General features: G+C 43.4%; 1 protein-coding gene across 2 annotated transcripts in view; it reads right to left on the bottom strand.

Moving 5' to 3' along the window:
* LOC126455462 (uncharacterized) overlaps positions 1-20,816 on the bottom strand; it is a 252,901-nt gene that overhangs the window by 217,842 nt on the left and 14,243 nt on the right. For both annotated transcript variants that reach the window (XM_050091213.1, XM_050091211.1), the window contains exon 2: positions 12,016-12,158. In XM_050091213.1, coding sequence (XP_049947170.1) covers positions 12,016-12,158 — 143 coding nt within the window. The remainder of the gene's footprint in view (positions 1-12,015; positions 12,159-20,816) is intronic.

Raw genomic sequence — 20,816 nt, 5'->3', positions numbered from 1 at the left:
TCGGTCAAATTGTGCATGCAGTTACTGAAATGTGTACTTCCATATTTCTATAATGATACATGTTTCGTTTTATTACTTAAAACGTAGCCAATATTAGGATTTTCTCGTCTTTTTTTAAACGTGGATGCGATGTTTCATTCATTTAAAACGTAGCCAGTGGTAGGATTTTCTCGTCTTTTATATTTTTATGTCGATGTAATGTATACATTCAGGGTTCAGTTGAGTTTTCCCCCTTGTCAGTGGAGCTGTCAGTAAAAAATCAGTTTGAGACCATAATGAATGAACAGTGACACACAATGATTACATTCAAATCTCTTAGCAAGGAACAAAATTTTTCGGACGGCCAGCGACTCACAGTTCATGGACTTTCGCGCGCAAGGTGGCAAGGGGAGGGCTGTTACCTCCCCACTCCCCGCCTCTCTCGTCTCTGGCTTTCTTCTGACACCTAAACCTCCACATATCAGACATTCAGATCGGTACCAAACGTTGTGTGTCGGTAGAGTATCAACCAAAACACCGATTTACTTCTTGCTGTGCGCTGTCGTCCAGTAGAACACTCGTAAACGGTAATTAAAAGCATCACTAAAACTACGGAGTACACATCTGTGAGCTTCGAATGTAAAGATCTATGGTAGGTGAGCTGGTGGAACGTTAGATTGTCGTGCTGAACGAGTCCGAAAAAAGCGGTCCAACTGAAACATTTATATTTCTTTACGTACTACGCGAATATGTAATAAAAATGGTTGTTGCTGTTTAAAAAAAACGCAGTTGATATCCGTTTGACCTATGGCAGCGCCATCTAGCTGGCCAACCATAGCGCCATCTGGTTTCCCCCGTCAAGCTAGATGAGTTTCATTCTTTATAGTGTTTTCGTTTGATGCTTATTTCGTCAGATATTTGGCCCCTACACTATCAATGGACCACCCTATACATATATATATATATATATCAACATGTGGTTTGGATCTTCTGCCTGTCCGCAATCACATAGACGGGTGGCGCTTATGATGAGCCGACAAAGGTATTTGTTGAACTTCCAGTGATTAAGTTTTAGCCGTGCTATAAGTCAAAGCATTATTATTTGCACTGCTTATCATTTGATATTCCCGTGTATCGTCTACGTCTCCTAGTGAAGATGAAGCAAAAGACGTTCCACCGTTAAAAAAAAAGAATGACTTTACTTCTTTATACCCACCTTACAACACCCATACACGTTCTGTTGTTGGCACATTGGATGTTGTCAGAATTTGCTGTAATAATGAAGATTAAAATACACAGGGTCTAAAGACCCAGACAGCTTGAGATGTACTATATCTGTGGTGCCAAACTAAAGATCCAAAATATTTTTTCTTCTGTCAGGATATAATTCACTGAGAGGCAGACAAAGTCAATGAAGGCAATTTATTAAGACCAAATACTTTCAGAATTATAGACCATCAGAAATCATTGCGAGTCCAAGTAGATCCGAACGCTTTACAAGGGTTAATGTCGTGGATTCCTACGTTGAAACCTGCAGTAGTGTAATCTGAATTACGTCAGAGGCATCCCTGGATCGTGGCTGCTATTCTCGTGGGCCCGGAATTTGCGTGACTGGAGGTCATTGCTTCTCTCACGTGATGGCACGACTCGCGTGCCCCTCATTTCTGTACCGATTTCGTTTCGGAAGCTCCCCGGCTCGCCGTGTTGCTGCTATCGTAACACCCGTAATTCGTCTACTTTCTAAGAATACGCTACAGTGAAGAGATTGCACGAATTCAAAAACTATTGTACGAGGTTTGTTGAAAAAATACTGGAACTTTGTACACAAAATGTTTCTACTCTAATCTTTTATTTATTGTGCATGGTCTTCTTCGAGATACTCTCCTTCACAGCTGATACACCGCTTCCAACGCCGTTTCCAATTCCCGAAGCAGTCTTGGTAAGGCCGGTATTACTCTATCATATTTCTTTGTCAAAGTTGATATGTCAAATCTTTATCTCAAAGAAATTCGATGGTGTAACACGGAACTTTATCAAATCTCGCCTGTAGTCATATAAATATGATCAAATTTCGTCGTAGATTTCATCCTTCGACCATAGATACTAATAGACTGGGCAAGCAGTGCAGCGGCTATACGTCTGTCGTGGCTGCAACATAGAATCACGTGACTGTTGGCAGAACGTCGGCGGGAGTTCAAGGCAGCATTCTGATTCCTGATTTCACTTCCAGTATTTCTCAGTGGATTTCCTCCTAACTTCACCACATTAAATGTAGCTTATGTAAACACAGCTAGAAGTGATAAATTATTGCGTAACCACTGTGCAAATTCAGTTTTACAGCCATTACTTCACAATGAACTTTGTGAACTGCTGAAACACTTTCGATGTTCGGCAATATATTCGCCGCGAATATTTCAGTGTTACCAATTATGAGATGCATTCTCTACTCACAATACGCGTTATGCACTGCATAAAATGTAAATATTGCGTGTGTCTTTTTTAGTGCCTTGGTTGTAGAAAGTGTTATAGACTTCATAAATCGGCATAAACAACAAAACCTGTAACGTAAACACAAGTGTTCACATCGAATGTAACGAACTCAATTGTGTCGTTCACCCACAAAACGTAAAGCAGTTTCATTTGAAAGCTCTTTTTTGGTTTAAACAGTTTGTTTCGTAGATGTATCAAATACGATATCTACTAAATCAGTACCTACTTACATGAATACTTGTTCCACAGATCATGAATACGATACTTCACAATGATGTGTCAGTTTAATGAAAGGTAGACCTATCATTACACGACAATTCTTCCAATCACTTATTTATACCTAAAAAATCGTCTACTGAGTAGGAGCTGTCATTCACAGATTCTTTTAGTTTGATTTTAAATGCTGGTTGGCTATCTGTCAGGCTTTTAATGCTTTTTGGTAAATGTCCAAAGATTTTTGTAGCAGCATATTATTTATCCCATACATTACAGCTTATTATCTGGAAACTAACATAGGCCATACAACTAACTTTTTGCAGATGGTATTCAGTATTTGTTTCTGATATTTGTATGTTTTGTAAGTGGGAAGTACAAAATAAAACTAAACCCTGATGAGAAATCAAACCCCTAACTTGTTTTTGCAAATTGCTCTTTAAAATAATACCAGCATAATTCACCCCTTTTTGTACCAAAGTCAGATTTATTCCAGGATAGTAAAAATCATCCTTTCTTCTTATGTAGTAGCAATGCACATTGCCATTGCTTTTGGAGTGGGAAGGGTTATTGGTAATAAATCTCTCTCTCTCTCTCTCTCTCTCTCTCTCACACACACACACACACACACACACACACACACCATAGTGCTTCGAACAGATGCGTGTGTGCGCAGTAGGCTTGAAATCTTTTCGTTTCACTGCCTGTATCCACATCTGCCTGCGCCCTTCATCCTTTGGAAAACTATACGAAAGAGAAAAATAAGCTTTGTAGCTTACCATTTCAAGAAATACATACGATTGCAATGTGCGCCTGGAAACACACACAGCACTTCAAACCGCCAATTTACGTAACTGTGGCGTTCTGGGTAAGGATATGATACACACAATAGTTTATCAGTATTCAAAAAATACCGCTAAATTATACTAATAATACTTACACGTGAAATTTAATGTTACTTCCCTTCACAAAACGCTCGGTACAACCATAAGCACAACAGGATACCACCATTGTTTTGCCAATAGTCACGTGGTATAGCAGTAGAGATGTTGGTGCCACGAAATATACGTCATGACCAGTCTACCAATATCTATGGTCGAAGATTTCATCACAAAAGTCGTTCGTCTTCTGTTCACTGCCATGTGAAATGTAACCGCTTGGAGCGCTGGCGACGCTACAGCTATTTGACGTCTCTGTAATGTGTTTGTAAAACATGGCTTCAAAGTTGGTGTTGGTGTTTGCTTCGACTAGGGTGGAGGTGTAAACAAGGGGCACACTGCATGCTATTAATTGTGTGTTGATGAGCAGGTGGAATATGCTGTAGGCGACTTCGTGTCCACATTCACCGCTACAGCCATCCAGGAAACGTTCAGGCAGCTTTTCAGCAAGCCAGAATAGAAGATATAGTCATACTGCAAGATAAAAAATTCCTTCTTAGCTTTCCATTCTACTTTGTCTATTTTTGAATTCTGGATGCCACAAGTTAAAAAGCGCTTCATCTGTTTCTTACTTTTTATTAATTTTGTAGTTGCTGGAACACTAATTTCATTAATTAAAACATTCAAAAATAGAAATAATTCTTATTACCTATATAGTGTACGAAACATTTATTTACATTCACACATTCCCTCTTCAGTGCTTTATAAATCGCATCGGACGTTTCTGGAATAATTTGGCTTAATGTGCACTGTGATATTCGAGTGCTGTATTGTAAAATAGAGTAGCTCTCTTATGTATCAAGAAATCACATTGTCACAGTTTGCTGTCTTCTGCACATATAGCATTTCTCAAGAGAGTATTCTGTTATGTAAAATGAGAAGGCACTTTACTGAGCAAACACTGAAATACACTCTCATCCATTCGTAAGTAATTTATGTGTAAGACTTGTCCTTCACTTGGAGCTCTCGTAAAAAAAAAAAAAAAAATTTAAAAAATTTAAAAAAATTGCTGGATGGTTTTATTATCTCGACGTAATGCCTATGGATTCATCCAAGTATGTTCTACATCTACATCTACATTGATACTCCGCAAGCCACCCAACGGTGTGTGGCGGAGGGCACTTTACGTGCCACTGTCATTACCTCCCTTTCCTGTTCCAGTCGCGTATGGTTCGCGGGAAGAACGACTGCCTGAAAGCCTCCGTGCGCGCTCTAATCTCTCTAATTTTACATTCGTGATCTCCTCGGGAGGTATAAGTAGGGGGAAGCAATATATTCGATTCCTCATCCAGAAACGCACCCTCTCGAAACCTGGCGAGCAAGCTACACCACGATGCAGAGCGCCTCTCTTGCAGAGTCTGCCACTTGAGTTTATTAAACATCTCCGTAACGCTATCACGGTTACCAAATAACCCTGTGACGAAACGCGCCGCTCTTCTTTGGATCTTCTCTATCTCCTCCGTCAGACCGATCTGGTACGGATCCCACACTGATGAGCAATACTCAAGTATAGGTCGAACGAGTGTTTTGTAAGCCACCTCCTTTGTTGATGGACTACATTTTCTAAGCACTCTCCCAATGAATCTCAACCTGGTACCCGCCTTACCAACAATTAATTTTATATGATCATTCCACTTCAAATCGTTCCGCACGCATACTCCCAGATATTTTACAGAAGTAACTGCTACCAGTGTTTGTTCCGCTATCATATAATCATACAATAAAGGATCCTTCTTTCTATGTATTCGCAATACATTACATTTGTCTATGTTAAGGGTCAGTTGCCACTCCCTGCACCAAGTGCCTATCCGCTGCAGATCTTCCTGCATTTCGCTACAATTTTCTAATGCTGCAACTTCTCTGTATACTACAGCATCATCCGCGAAAAGCCGCATGGAACTTCCGACACTATCTACTAAGTCATTTATATATATTGTGAAAAGCAATGGTCCCATAACACTCCCCTGTGGCACGCCAGAGGTTACTTTAACGTCTGTAGACGTCTCTCCATTGATAACAACATGCTGTGTTCTGTTTGCTAAAAACTCTTCAATCCAGCCACACAGCTGGTCTGATATTCCGTAGGCTCTTACTTTGTTTATCAGGCGACAGTGCGGAACTGTATCGAACGCCTTCCGGAAGTCAAGAAAAATAGCATCTACCTGGGAGCCTGTATCTAATATTTTCTGGGTCTCATGAACAAATGTTTCCGGAATCCATGTTGATTCCTACATAGTAGATTCTGAGTTTCCAGAAATGACATGATACGCGAGCAAAAAACATGTTCTAAAATTCTACAAGAGATCGACGTAAGAGATATAGGTCTATAGTTTTGCGCATCTGCTCGACGACCCTTCTTGAAGACTGGGACTATCTGTGCTCTTTTCCAATCATTTGGAACCCTCCGTTCCTCTAGAGACTTGCAGTACACGGCTGTTAGAAGGGGGGCAAGTTGTTTCGTTTCTTTCCGCCGATTTTCTTCCAAATTCACACATAATGCAATTGTACTTGCAACTGCAGCACATAATAACAAGTTGTCTGCCATCTTGAAATTTTACGAAAAGTATGACGACAACGTAATATCTCTTTTAAAAGCCACGTGAAAGATCTATGTCAAATTTGACGGATATTTGATCATATTTCTTTGTCCTCTTGCTGGATCGCGCGAAGCACCGTCTGCGAATTTTCTTTTATCTAGTCTACTGTTGTAAATCTTCGTCCCTTCAATGGGGTTTTCAACTTTGGAAATAATAAAAGGCCGCGGGTCTGGAGAGTATGGAGGATGAGACAGCACAGTAATTTAGTTTTCTGTGTAGCAGTCACGCACCAACAGGGATGAATGTGCGGGTGCGTTATCGTGATGCAAGTGCCATGAATAAAGTGGCCACATTTCAAGCCGTTCCCTTCTCACATTTTCTCGCACGCTTCGCAACACGTCCCGGTAGAACTGTCGATTAACAGTTTATCCCTGCCGCACGAATTCATGATGAACTAATGCTTCAGAGTCAAAGAAACTATCAGCACGGTCTTGACATCTGACCTGACCTGATGAGCTGATTTTGGTCTTGGAGAATCTTTCCCGACTCACTGTGAAGATTGAACCTTGGTCTCAACATCATAACCGTAGATCCACGTCTCATCGCCAGTTAAGATTCTTTTAAGGAACATCTCGTTCTCACCTGCGCGATCCAAAAGCTCTTCACAGATTGCGAGGCGAAGTTCTTTCTTGTCTTGATATAATTATGAGCGGTGGGGCGAACTTGGCGGCAACACGATGCATTCCAAGATGCTGTCTTAGGATTTCATGACATGATCCAACTGAAATGTTACATTCTTCTGAACCTCTCAGACACTCAGTCTTCTGTCAGCACGCACAATTTTGTTGACGTTTCTTACATGAACGTCGTCGGTAGTCGTAAAAGGGCGTCCTGAACGAAGGTCATCTTTAACTTCCATCCGGCTATTTACAAACCGTCTGAACCACTCGAAACACCGCGTACGGCTGAAGCACACATCACCGTAGACTTTCTTCATTTTTTGGTGTGTCACTGTAAAGGTTTCCCAGTTTTTCACGCAAAATTTAATGCAGGCGCGTTGCTCCTCTAACTCCGCCATCTCGAAACTCGCGAACTGTGCGACACAACGTTTTACTCAATACGGCACTGAACAACAGCCAACATTCATACAACAATGAAACTTCTGGCAGTTAAAAATTAAACACACGCGTGTGCAGGAATGCCAACCGCATTTCGCTCTAACAAACCAGTGGCGCGAAATTACGAATGTTCTGGAATTTTTTGAACAGACCTCGCATATGGAGTCATACTGCAGAAACGGAGCAAAGCTACAGAGCAGCATGCTACGACACACGGCAAGTGTCCGTCTGCTTGTAGTTTTCAGTTTCCGTAAGTACATAAATTAGCCAACTGTTTCAATAACTTCATCATTAATCTTTAACTGTTCTTCTGTCGACGTACTGACTGTACATTACTTCCTTATTTCTGTAGTACTACCGCACTTACGCTGTCCAGCTCCTCTATCCTATGCTGAAGATCTGCATCCAAAGCAAACAAAACATCTCCAATTCAAACGTGGTTCAGATGAGATTCGTTTATGCGTATTCCTTCTTCATCCCTGTTTTAGTATATTTTGTTAACGTCTTTCACCAGGCTGCAGAAAATAATTTCCGTGAAATGGAGTCACATTGCCTAACCCCTTTCTCAATTCTGACCTTACCATTCACTTGACGTAATCAAATGGAAGATGTAACCTTACTGTATATACTCTTCAACTGAAAGATCTAGGCAGATTCTATTCCTGACTTTTCGAGTGCGATCAGTGCAGATTTTAATGTGTCAGATTTAAACACTTTCTCATAGTCGACCGCTTCTTTGACCACCTGTAGTAATATTGTGCTACACTCACTTCCAAGCCCAGCTTGTTGTTTTCCGTGATTAGAGACTAAAATTTATTCCAGACGATCGCTGAAGATTTTCCTAAAAATATTGTATAATATTGACAGTATATTTTTTTCTGCACGTTTTCCCTGCTCGGTTTCTTGTGGATTACAATAACTGAAGCATTGTTTCAACTATCTAGAAAAGCTCCTTTCCAAAAAATTGTGTGAATAACTACAACTTTTTTTTTTCATCGCCGTCTCCAGCTGTCGTTATTTCTACTATTATCATTTCCTCAGGTATTATTTTTGTCATGCACCGACTTACTTCCCCTAATTTTTCTAGTGACGTCTGCAGATTGCACTCACACTCACACTCCGTTTATCTGACTGTTCGTTTCCTTTGGTGCTCTACGTAGATTTTTGAAGAATTCTTGAAATACCTTCTAGTAAGGGCTTCCCGTTCGTCATCTGACACCCTTGCTGGTGCGACATGATATCTGCCCAGCACAAGTGCCTGCTTCATTTGCTTCATACTTGGATTATTCTCCATTGCCTTCCATACAATCTTCTCATTATACTTTCCGATATATTCTCGCAAGTTTTCTTGAGTTTAGTTAATTCTATCAAACTTCTGTTATCACTTACAATTTTTGTTTCCTGCTGTTCATCAGATATGTTTCGTTTTGTTTGTTCCACTTCGCTCCTGCAATATGTCCAGCTCTTTATAATATTTGTTAAAGCATTATTCCTCATATTTAAGTCCTCGTCTTCTTCATTATCTAGAGCTTTAAATATGTTTGTTCGTTTTAAACCCCATTATACTTCATTTACACCTCTTTCTTTTTATTTAATCCATGAAACTGAATTTTTGCTTAAAGAGTTGACTTAGGTCTAACTTGCTGTCCTGTTCTATTTTGCATCTTGCTAGCCTATGGTCACTAGGGATCAAGAACTAAATCAGACACACACACACATCATGTGCACTTTGTTATTTGGCAACGTACAGTCCGTCTCATTTTTAATTCTGTTTGGTCTTTCCATGTCAATTTAATGACTGTGTTATTCTTGAGAAACGTATTTAGAATGTACATTCGATTCTCCGAAGCAAATTCCACAAGCATGTCTCCCCTACCGTTCCTCGTATCAGATTCATAGTCATTGACACAATGTACCGATTAATATGGGATGCCTAATAAGTCAACAGACTTATGGATTTTAATGGTATGGTGTTTTATCATTAATTTCACAACCTATATCTTCAGCAGATCCCACAATCTGGCGTTAGGAGCAATCCAAATCTGCAGTGCTCATAGGACAACGTCTTTTTTCATATTTTACTCTTTGCCCATGAGAGGAGCGCAGGCTGTTGTAGAATTTCATTCGATTTAGCCAAGTCCCAGCAAGTTGGAAGTTGAGCAGTTGGGAATATTAGAGGAGGGATTTCCAGTTCAGCCATGTGCCTTATAACCAAGAGAAACATTCCGAATACATTGGTCTTAGCTAGGGAATTAGAACTATTCCCAGGACATTATCAATTAACCCATAAAAAGCTTAAAAGTGTGTGTGTGTTGGTGTGAGTGCAGCTATTTCGATCGCAAGACCGACACCGCATTGACATGGGACTAAGGCTCAAAGCAAATGATTTCTTAGAATTATGTTACTTCTCAAAAAATTATCATTAGATCCACTTACTGTGTATCAGAAACCTTTCTCTCCTTTATTATTGAGAATGAAACGTTAACGTTATAAAATTACTCACACTAAGGTAATGTTGATGTTCAACATCAACGTGCTATAACCACTTAAAGACGGCTGGTGGCAGCACTAGCAGCGCAGTGTATATTAAGCGTGTAGGAATGACGCAAAATACAGTGCTGTCATGATTATTGGCTTTCGGGCCAAGGGAAGAAGTATTAACCAAACAGCTAAGTCTGTAAACTGCTGGTGTGCCACTGTGGTTAAAGTATACCGTACTTGGCAAATTGGCGCTATCCAAAACTGGCGCTGGGCAACTATTGAGCATCACGGGTCAAAGGTGAGGGGGGTGAACGACGTCTGTGGAGATGTGTACGGGAGACCAGACATACTACTGCAGAGCAACTCACTACCCAGATGAGCCAATTGTGTCTCCTCAAGGACCGTTCAGCGAACGTTGTTGTTGCTTACGGGCCACCGCAGCAGACACCTGGTTCATGCATCTATGCTAATTGCTGTTCGTCGGCGACGAAGGCTGGAGCTGGCGCGCCATTATCGCTACTGGACGTCCACAGACTGGCGACAGGTGGCCATTTCAGGTGAACCACGTTTAATGCTGCATCAGACAAATGGCCGTTGGCTTGTATGGCGTGAATCGTCTGAAAGCAAATACCCTGCAACAATCGTCAGAAGGATCAAGTCCCGAGGAGGAGGGAACTTCATAGTCTGGGGAATGTTTTGTGGCACTCCCTGGGTGGTCTCGTCGTTACGGAAGGGACAATGGATCAACACAAGTACGCATCTATCCTTGGGGACCGTGTCCACCCTACACACTTTTTTTTTCTCGAGACAATGGTATCTCCCAGCAGGACAATGCAACGTGGCACACAGCCCGCAGTACACTTGCGTGGTTCGTAGAGCACCAAGATGAGTTTACCGTACTTCTGTGGCCACTAAACTGGCCGTATTTAAACCCAATCGAGAATCACTGGGACCCCTCGATCGGACTCTTGATGCCACGAATCCTCAACCGAGAAACGCAGTGCAGCTTGCCACGGCACTGGGGTCGGTATGGTTCCACATCCCTTTCGATACCTTCCAGAACCTCACGGGCTCTCTCTCTGCATGCGTCGCAGCAGTCCGTACTGCAAAAGGCGCGTATTCAGGCTTTTGACTGTGACTGGACAGTGTGTAAGCATCATAGATAATAGCCTGTTGTGTATTTCTTCATCAATGCATTTTATTGGCGACATTTGAGGGTGCAAAACGGTACTGTAGTATCTGGTGCATGGCATAACAGTACTGTGGTGTCCGATACATGACCTACAACAGTGTTTTAGTATCCGATACACGTCCTAATTCGTTACGACTCGGAGACAGACAGCCCGACAAACTGACTTCGAAAGAGGGCTGCTGACGCACCTTTCTGAACAATTTGTGTTCGGCGACTTCAGTGAATTGTACCCGTGTACTGATGTTTGCCACGTTGCAAATGGTGCCCATATTGAGCAACTGCAATGTTGGTTAATAGCTTGGCGACGTGCTCTATCCAATGATATGTATTTGTTTGCTGTATGTCTTCTAGCTTTCGCGCAGGTGTGTTGTTGAACCCCGAAGGTGACGAATAGTTATAATCAAAGTGCAACTACCCTCGGAGATCCAGTGTGGGCTGTCAGTATCGTATGGCAGCGAACCTTGATAGATATGCTAATGTGTTAATCTGGAACTGCTTTATGCTGGGAAAAATTAGTTCTAATTTTGACCACCAGGTGCAAACCTGGTGCTGTACAGCAGCTCGTCGACTTATCTGGAGCTCAAATTGATTAAACTGTGTAAGTTGCAGTTAATAATAAAATTAACATTATGCATTTCTTACTTGTTTGACCTTTCCTGCCCACGTCCCGTTCCTAATCCGTCACATCTGGAAACATTTCTATGCGGCTTTCTTTAATTTACAGCGCCAGATTTGCACCTGGTGGCCAAAATTCGAACTAATTTTTTCCCATTGCTAAATCGGTTCCACATTAACGCATTAGAATATCTACCAAGTTTTGCTACCATACGGTAATTACAGCCTACGCTAGACCTCTGTGAGTAACTGCAGTTCAATTATAACCACCCACTACTTTGAAAATCGCAGTATCGTATACGCACAACAAGAAAAAATTCCACTATTTGCTGTTTTTATCGGTGCTGTAATTTTATAGGCCAGCTTTGTAAACGTGGAAGAGGTAAGTCGGTGTACGGAGGAGTGTATTTGGAAGCCCATGCGAGCGTAGCGCAAGCATCGCGGGGGCGCACCTTTGTCGGTCTGCTGGTGAGCCGCCGCCGCCGAGGCGTCCTCGAGCAGGGAGGTGGGCAGCGCCGCCGCCCCCACCGCCCCCGCGGCCACCGCCAGCGCCAGCAGAGCCACCGTCGGCAGCCCCAGCCGCGTCCTGCGTCCTCTGCAACACCAGGGCGCGCAACCATCAACACACTTCACTTTAACATTATCTCGCTCAGACTTCGACAGTGTACCGTAGTACACTGATGTGACAAAAGACGTGGGATGGCGATATGCGCGCACAGAAGGTAGAAAAGGCCAGTGCATTGGTGGAGTTGTCATTCGTATTCAGGTGATTCATGTGAAAAGGCTTCCGACTTGAATATGACCGCACGACGGCAATTAACAGACTTTGAACGCGGAGCAGTAGTAGGAACTAGACGCTTGGCACATTCCATTCCGAGACCCACAGTGTCAAGAGTGTGCCGTCAATACCAAATTTCAGGCATTACCTCTCACCAAGAACAGCGCAGTAGCCGATGACCTTCACATAACGACCGGGAGCAGCGCCGTTTGCGTAGAGATGTCACTGCTAACAGACAGGCAACACTGCGTGAAATAACCGCAGAAATCAAGTGGGACGTAGAACGACCGTATCCATTAGGACATCATCAGTTTTCTGCTATATTAGCAGGTCCTTTGCCTCTCCATTTTCTGCGATCCATTGCTTCCTTCTTAAGGCTGCTGTATGTTGTATGTCCATCACGTCAACCAGTATCTGAAATCTCTTCCTTCCTCGCTTCCTTTTCTCTTCTACGTAACCTTCTAAAGTTGTCTTTATCAGTCCGTCATTCTTTCTTAATATATCCCCAATCCAATTTCTTTTTCTTCTCTTTATTACATCTAGTAATTGTCTTTTCTCTCCCACTCTTCTCAGTTCCTCTTCATTTCTTACTCTGTCCATCCAACTTATTCTTTCCATCCTCCGCCATGTCCACATCTCAAAAGCCTCCAGGCTTTCTCTGTCTTTCTTCCTCATAGTCCATGTTTCACCGCCATACAGAAGAACACTCCATACAAAACATTTTATGAGTCTTTTCCTCAGTTCTCTGCCCAGACTGCTGCAGAAAATTCTCCTTTTCTTACGAATTGCCTCTTTTGCCATTGCTATCCTTGTTTTAATTTCTGTGCTGCACTTCCAGTCTGTGTCTATTCTGCTTCCAAGATACTTAAAATTTTGCACCTGTTCTAATATTTCTCCATTCCGTATAATTTTTATTTCTTTATTTCCTCCTAGTGCCAATATTATTGTTTCTTTTGTGTCAATTTTCATTCCATAATTTTTCCGTTGGCTTCAATGGTGTCCACTAAATCTTGTAATTCTTTTTCCCCTGTGGCTAGAATGACTATGTCATCAGCAAACCTCAAGCACCCTACTCTTCTTCCTCCAATTTCTAGTCCTTTGTCATCTAATGAGCACTGGTCAATCATATTTTCCAAGTAGAGGTTTAAAAGGTTAGGTGATAGACAACAGCCTTGTCTTACTCATTTTCCTAGTCCGATCCAGTTTTCACTTTCTCCTCCCACTTTAGCTGAGGCATTAGGACAGCGCACGGAAAAGTGGCGTTAATGTGCTTTGGCAGCAGACGACCGACGCGAGTGTCTTTGCTAACAGCACGACACCGCCTCCAGCGCCTCTCCTGGGCTCGTGACCATATCGGTTGGACCCTTGACGACTGGAAAACCGTCGCCTCGTGGCCTGGTCACACGAGTCCCGATTTCAATTGGTAAGAGCTGATAGTAGGGTTCGAAAGTAGCGCAGAGAAGCCATGAACCCAAGTTGTCAACGAGGCACTGTGCAAGCTGGTGGTGGTTCCGTAACGGTGTGGGCTGTGTTTACAAGGAATAGACTGGATCCTCTGGTCCAAGTGGACTGGTCATTGACTGGAAATGGTTATGGTCGGCTACTTGCTCCCAAACAATTTTAATGGATGATACTGCGCCATATCGCCAGGCCACAGCTGTTCGCGATTGGTTTGAAAAACAGTCTGGACAATTCGAGTGAATGTTTCGCCACCCAGATCTCCTGACATGAGTCCCATCGAACATTTATGGGACATTATCGAAAGATCAGTTAGTGCAAAAACTCGTGAATCGGCAATTTCGCAATTGTGGACGGCTCAGTATTTCTGCAGGGGACTTCCTGCGACTTCCTGCACTACGCCGGGCGAAAGGTAGTCGGACACGATATTAGGAGCTACCCCATGACTTCTGTCACTTCAGTGTAAGTACCAGTACCAAAAAAGGGCAGGGTCTGACAAGTGTGAATATTACCGAACCAGCAGTTGAACAAGTCATGGCTGCAAAGTAACGACACTAATTATTTACAGGAGAATGAAGTAAAAACTGGTAGAAACCAATCTCGGGGAATACCAGTTTGAGTTATGGAGAAATGTAGGATCACGCGAGGCAATACTGTGACCCAACAATTTATCACCAAAGGTATCCGCGAGGGGCGTTCAATAAGTAATGCAACACATTTTTTTCTCAGCCAATTTCAGATGAAAAAATGCAGAATTTGCTGTGGGACATCGTGGAATTTTACCGCTTCAGCACCAGCATTTTCATGAAAGTGTGATAGATGGCTGCGCTGTACGTAGCCTTCAAAATGGCGTCTGTAAAGGTGGTGCGTCCCAAGCAGAGAGCTGTCGTTGAGTTTCTTTTGGTGGAAGACCGGGGCATCACAGGTATTGATAGGCGCTTGCAGAATGTCCACGGAGACCTAGCAGTGAACAAAAGCACGGTAACTCGTTGGGCGAGGCGTCTATCATCATCGCAACAAAGTCGCGCAAACCTGTCCGACCTCCCGCGTGCCGGCCGGCTGTGACTCGTGCAATGTTGGGACGTGCGGACACTCTCACTCGAGGTGATAGACGGATCACAATCAGACACCTCGCTGCACAAACAGACGTCTCCGTTGGTAGTGCTGACACAGTCCTCCAAATGGGGTACTGAATGGTGTACGTGCCTGCTGAGTGCCTCGCCGCTTAACAGAAGACCATAAACAGCAACGGAGGACCATCTGCGTGGAATTGCTTGTACGTTACGAGGCTAATAGTGACAATTTGCTGTCCAGCATGATCACAGGCAATGAGATATCACTTCGAGGCGCCACACCACCTCTCCTTCGAGGAAAAAGTTCAAAGCCACCCCCTCAGTCAGCAAAGTCATGGCGATGCTCTTCTGAGACTCTGTAGGGGTTATACTGTTTGACGTCCTCCCTCATGGTGCAACTCTGAAGTGTATTGTGCTACCTGCAGCAAATCGGAGAAATGACTTCAGCGGTTTCGTTGCCACAAAAACCTGCGAACGAAGTTCTGCTTGATAACGGAAGGTCTCAAACAAGTCTGCGCGCCCGAGTGGAGCTCAGAAAAATTCATTGGACTGTACTCCCTCATCCACTCTACAACCTGGATTTCCTCCGTGGATGATGGAGGGGGGAGGGGGCGGGCTATTGGTGCAGCAAGACGTTGGTCCCGGCGTCGACTGGTAGATCGGTACCATGGCGTCATACATGTCCTCCCAGTAAGGTGTTGAAAAATAGTGTAGGGGAAATAATATGGTGTACTGGAGTCCTCAATCAAACCAACCTACTTTTAAAAAAAAAGGGGTTGAATTATTTATAGGAAAGCCTCCTTGCACCTACATCAACACTCCGCATGCCTGCTGACGCTGTGTCGTGGAGGGAACTTCTGGCAAAAATACACTACTGGCCATTAAACTTGCTACACCACGAAGACGACGTGCTAAAGACGAGAAATTTAACCGACAGGAAGAAGAGGCTGTGATATGCAAACGATTAGTTTTTCAGAGCATTCACACAAGGTTGGCGCCGGTGGCGACACCTACAGCGTGCTGACATGAGGAAAGTTTCCAACCGATTTCTCATACACAAACAGCAGTTGACCGGCGTTGCCTGGTGGAAACATTGTTGTGATGCCTCGTGTAAGGAGGAGAAATGCGTACCATCACGTTTCCGACTTTGATAAAGGTCGGATTGTAGGGTATCGCGATTGCGGTTTAGCGTATCATGACATTGCTCCTCGCGTTGGTCGAGATCCAATGACTGTTAGCAGAATATGGAATCGGTGGTTTCAGGAGGGTAATAAGGAACGCCGTGCTGGATCCCAACGGCCTCGTATCACTAGCAGTCGAGATGACAGGCATCTTATCCGCATGGCTGTAACGGATCGTGCAGCCACGTCTCGATCCCTGTGTCAACAGATGGGAACGTTTGCAAGACGACAATCATCTACACCAACAGTTCGACGACGTTTGCAGCAGCATGGCTGCGGTTACCCTTGACGCAGCATCACAGACAGGAGCGCCAGCGATGGTGTACTCAACGACGAACCTGGGTGCACGAATGGCAAAACGTCATTTTTTCGGACGAATCCAGGTTCTGTTTACAACATCATGATGGTCGCATCCGTGTTTGGCGACATCGCGGTGAACGCACATTGGAAGCGTGTATTCGTCATCGCCGTAGTGGCGTATCACCGGGCGTGATGGTATGCGGTGCAATTGGTTACACGTATCGGTCACCTCTTGTTCGCATTGACGGCACTTTGGACAGTGGACGTTACATTTAAGATGTGTTACGACCCGTGGCTCTACCCTTCGTTCGATCCCTGCGAAACCCTACATTTCAGCAGGATAACGCACGAACGCATGTTGCAGGTCCTGTACGGGCCTTACTGGATACAGAAAATGTTCGACTGCTGCACTGGCCAGCACTTTCTCCAGATCTCTCACCAACTGAAAACGTCTGGTCAATGGTGGCCTAGCAACTGGCTCGTCACAATACGCCATTCACTACTCTTGATGAACTGTGGTATCGTGTGGAAGCTGCATAGGCAGCTGTACCTGTACACGCCATCCAAGCTCTGTTTGACTCAATGCCCAGGAGTATCAAGGCCGTTATTACGGCCAGAGGTGGTTGTTCTGGATACTGATTTCTCAGGATCTATGCACCCAAATTGCGTGAAAATGTAATCACACGTCAGTTCTAATACAATATATTCGTCCAATGAATACCCTTTTATCATCTGCATTTCTTCTTGGAGTAGCAATTTTAATGGCTAGTAGTGTAACTGCTCTCCCCTCCCCCTTTCCCTTTTCTATTCTCGAATGGCGCGTGGGTAAGTGTCTGTGTTTAGCTCGCATTTGTCGAATTTCGTCGTGGTCATTCCGCGAGATGTATCTGGGAGAAAGTAATACATTGTCCGTCTCTTTCCGGAAAGTACCCTCTCGAAATTTCAGTAGTAAACCTCTCTGTGAAGCACGACGCCTCTGGTAGCGTCTGCCACCTGAGTTTGTTAGAATCTCTGTAGCGCTTTCACGCCCACTAAACGATCCCGTGACGAAACGCATCCTCTTCGTCGGATTTTTTCGATCTGTTCTGTCGGTGCTACCTCGTAAGGATACCAGATTGATGAACAATGCTCAAAATTCGGTCGAACAAGAGCCTTGTAAGTCAGTTCTTTCGTTGATGAGTTACATTTCCTTAAGCTTTTCATTATGAATCTCAGTCTGGCGTTTCATTTCCTACGATTTGTTTCATGTGGTCACTCCACATGAGGTATCTCTGCACAGTTACTGCTACGTATTTTACAGTATACACTCTTTCCAGCAATTTATCTTCAGTAGCGTAGTTTCACGTTAGTTGACTTATTTTCCTATGTTTGCGCAATAGTGTCACATTTATTTACGTTCAGGGTCAACTGCTATAGTCTGCACCATTCATCAATCCTTTGCAGGTCATTTTGCAAACCGATGTTGACTTCTGGCGTTGCTGCTTTCTTATAAACAAATAAATAACCGCATCATCTGTGATCAGTCTTAAAGAGCTTCCTACGCTTTCTGCTGGATCATTTGTATACACTGTAAACAGTTACAGCTCTATCCAACTTCCTTGGGGTACTATAAAGATTGCCTTTGCATATGTCGATTTTGTTCCGTTAAGTGGATGGAAAAATGGACAAGAATGTTAGAAGAGAACAGTAAAGGGAACAAAAAAGTACTTTACACCATGGTAAGAAATAAGAGGAATGACAGAAGCGAGTGCCTGAGCATCATGGATAATAATGGAAGAGTTGTGGAGGAAATGCATGAGCTCAAAAAGATTTGGAAGGAGTACTTTGAAGATCTGTTGAATGTCGCCAAGCGGGTAACTAACAGCGATGGAGAGCCTAAGGCAGCAGACGATTATAATAGTGGGGAAACTGATGATCTAACTTGGAATGAAGTGGAAGAAGCCATAAAGAGGATGAAAGGGGGCAAGGCACCAGGTTGGGACGAAGTAACAGTGGATATGATACGAGCAGCAGGAGAAGTAGGAACCCAGTGGCTATACAGAGTGCTGAGGGTGGTGTGGAAGGAGAACAGAATTCCTGAGGATTGGAAGAAAGGAATTATAGTCCCGATCTTCAAGAAAGGGGATAAAAGGAGATGTGAGAACTACAGAGGAATCACCCTGCTATGCCACTGTGGAAAAATCTATGAAAAGATCCTGGAGAAGAGAATAAGAAGCAGTATTGAAAGTAGACTGCAAGAGGAGCAGTATGGTTTCAGACCGGGAAGATCAACAACGGACCTCATATTTGCGGTAAGGCAACTGCAGGAAAGGCACTATGAGTACGGGAAGGACTTAATCATGGCCTTTTTAGATATTGAGAAGGCGTATGACAGTATCTATAGGGACAAGCTCTGGGATGTGCTGAACGCAAAAGGGATAGATGAAGAGATAACACGAAAAGTCTGAAAAATGTATGAGGGAAGTGAGAGTTGTGTGAAAGTGGGGAGGGAACGTACTGCATGGTTCAAGCTGGAAAATGGGCTGCGACAGGGAAGTGCACTTTCGCCTTTATTGTTTATTATTGTTATGGATGAAATCCTACAGCAAGTATCAGATGCAATTGGAGATCATAAAATGAAAGCAGTGCTTTTTGCCGATGACCTGATGTTATGGGGAAATTGCGAGAAGGAGGTGCATGAGCAGTTAGATGTATGGGAGGCAACGGCAGCACAATATGGAATGCATTTCTCTGCAAAGAAAAGTGAAATAATTGTCACAACAAGGAAGAAGAATAGGCCAAATGTGGATATAACTTGTGGAGGGGAAAAACTACAAGTGGTAGAGAACTTCAAGTACCTGGGAAGCATGATTGAAAGTAAGGGGGGAAACGCGATGGAAATAAATGAAAGGTGCAGAAAAGCAGGGCAGTTCTACAAATGCATTAGGGGGCTTATTTGGAGCAAGGAGGTGCCACAGAAATCCAAGGGAATTATATACCGAACCTACTTTGTCCCCATATTGGCATACGGAAGTGAGACATGGGTAATGCACAAAAGCGACAAAAGTAGAATACAGGCTAGTGAAATGAAGTTCCAGAGGAGCAGGTTGAGTGTAACAAGACGAGACAGATTGCGAAATGTGTATGTGAGGGAAAGACTAAAGGAGGAACCAGTACAGGACAGGATAGAAAAATCAAGACTGCAGTGGTATGGACACATGAAGAGAATGGATGAGGGAAGAATTCCAAAGAGGATGTTTGATCTGCAACTGGAGGGGAAGAGGCCCAGAGGAAGACCAAGAGATAGATGGGTGAAGGGAGTGAAGGAATGTGTGATGAGAAGAGGAGAGAACTGGACGAAGGTGGAAGAGGGGGAATGGTGGAAAGACAGAACACGATGGAGAGGCTTGTGTTCCCGACAGACCCAGCCAGTGGCTGGAAACTGTCCAAGATGATGATGATGAAGAGCGATGTGGTGAGTTCTATCTGCAAGAAAGTTCTGAATTCAGTCACAAATCTGATCCGATACTCGGGGAGCTCGTGTTTTTTTTCCACTAGATGGCAGTGCGGCGATGTCAAATGCCTTCCTGATGTCAAGAAATACATCAAACCGAGAGCCGTTGTCCACAGAGCTATCGATCTCATGGAGGAACAGGGCGAGCTGAATTTCACATGATTTTTGTTTGCAGTATCCTTATTGAATTTTATGCAGGAGATTTTTCCTTTTCCAAAAACTTTATAATTCTTGAGTACAAAACATTTTCCGTAATTCTACAGCAGACTGACGTCAGTGGTACAGGACTATAATTACGTGCATCTGTCCTACGACCCTTTATGGAGAAGGGAATGACGTGCGCTTTTTTCCAATCACTAGGTTGGCAGTTTAGGTGTTTATGTTGGTAACGTCACGTAGCGCTCTGTATGAAAATCACTTGCTGTGCTGTGTGCAGTCTGAGACTGGTTGGCATTGTTGGAATATTCGCTATTGTAGTGTTGGGCAGTTGGATGTGAACAGCGCGTAGCGTTGCGCAGTTGGAGGTGAGCCGCCAGCTGTGGTGGATGTGGGAAGAGAGATGGCAGAGTTTTGAGAGCGGATGATCTGGACGTATATCCAGCAGAGAGTAAATTTGTAAGACTGGATGTCATGAACGGATATATATATATTATGACTTTTGAACACTATTAAGGTAAACACACTGTTCGTTCTCTATCAAAATCTTTCATTTGCTAAGTATGCCTATCAGTAGTTAGTGCCTTCTGTAGTTAGAATCTTTTATTTAGCTGGCAGTATTGGCGCTCGCTGTATTGCAGTAGTTCGAGTAGCGAAGATTTTTGTGAGGTAAGTGATTCATGTAAGGTATAGGTTATTGTTAGTCAGGTCCATTCTTTTGAAGGGATTATTGAAAGTCAGATTGCGTTGCGCTAAAAATATTGTGTGTCAGTTTAGTGACGATCAGAATAAGTAGAGAGAGAAATGTCTGAGT

The sequence above is a fragment of the Schistocerca serialis genome, chromosome 2 (assembly GCF_023864345.2).
Source record: "Schistocerca serialis cubense isolate TAMUIC-IGC-003099 chromosome 2, iqSchSeri2.2, whole genome shotgun sequence".
Classification (NCBI taxonomy): domain Eukaryota; kingdom Metazoa; phylum Arthropoda; class Insecta; order Orthoptera; family Acrididae; genus Schistocerca; species Schistocerca serialis.
Note: the sequence above shows the minus strand (reverse complement) of the source record. Positions and strands in the feature narration are given on the sequence as shown.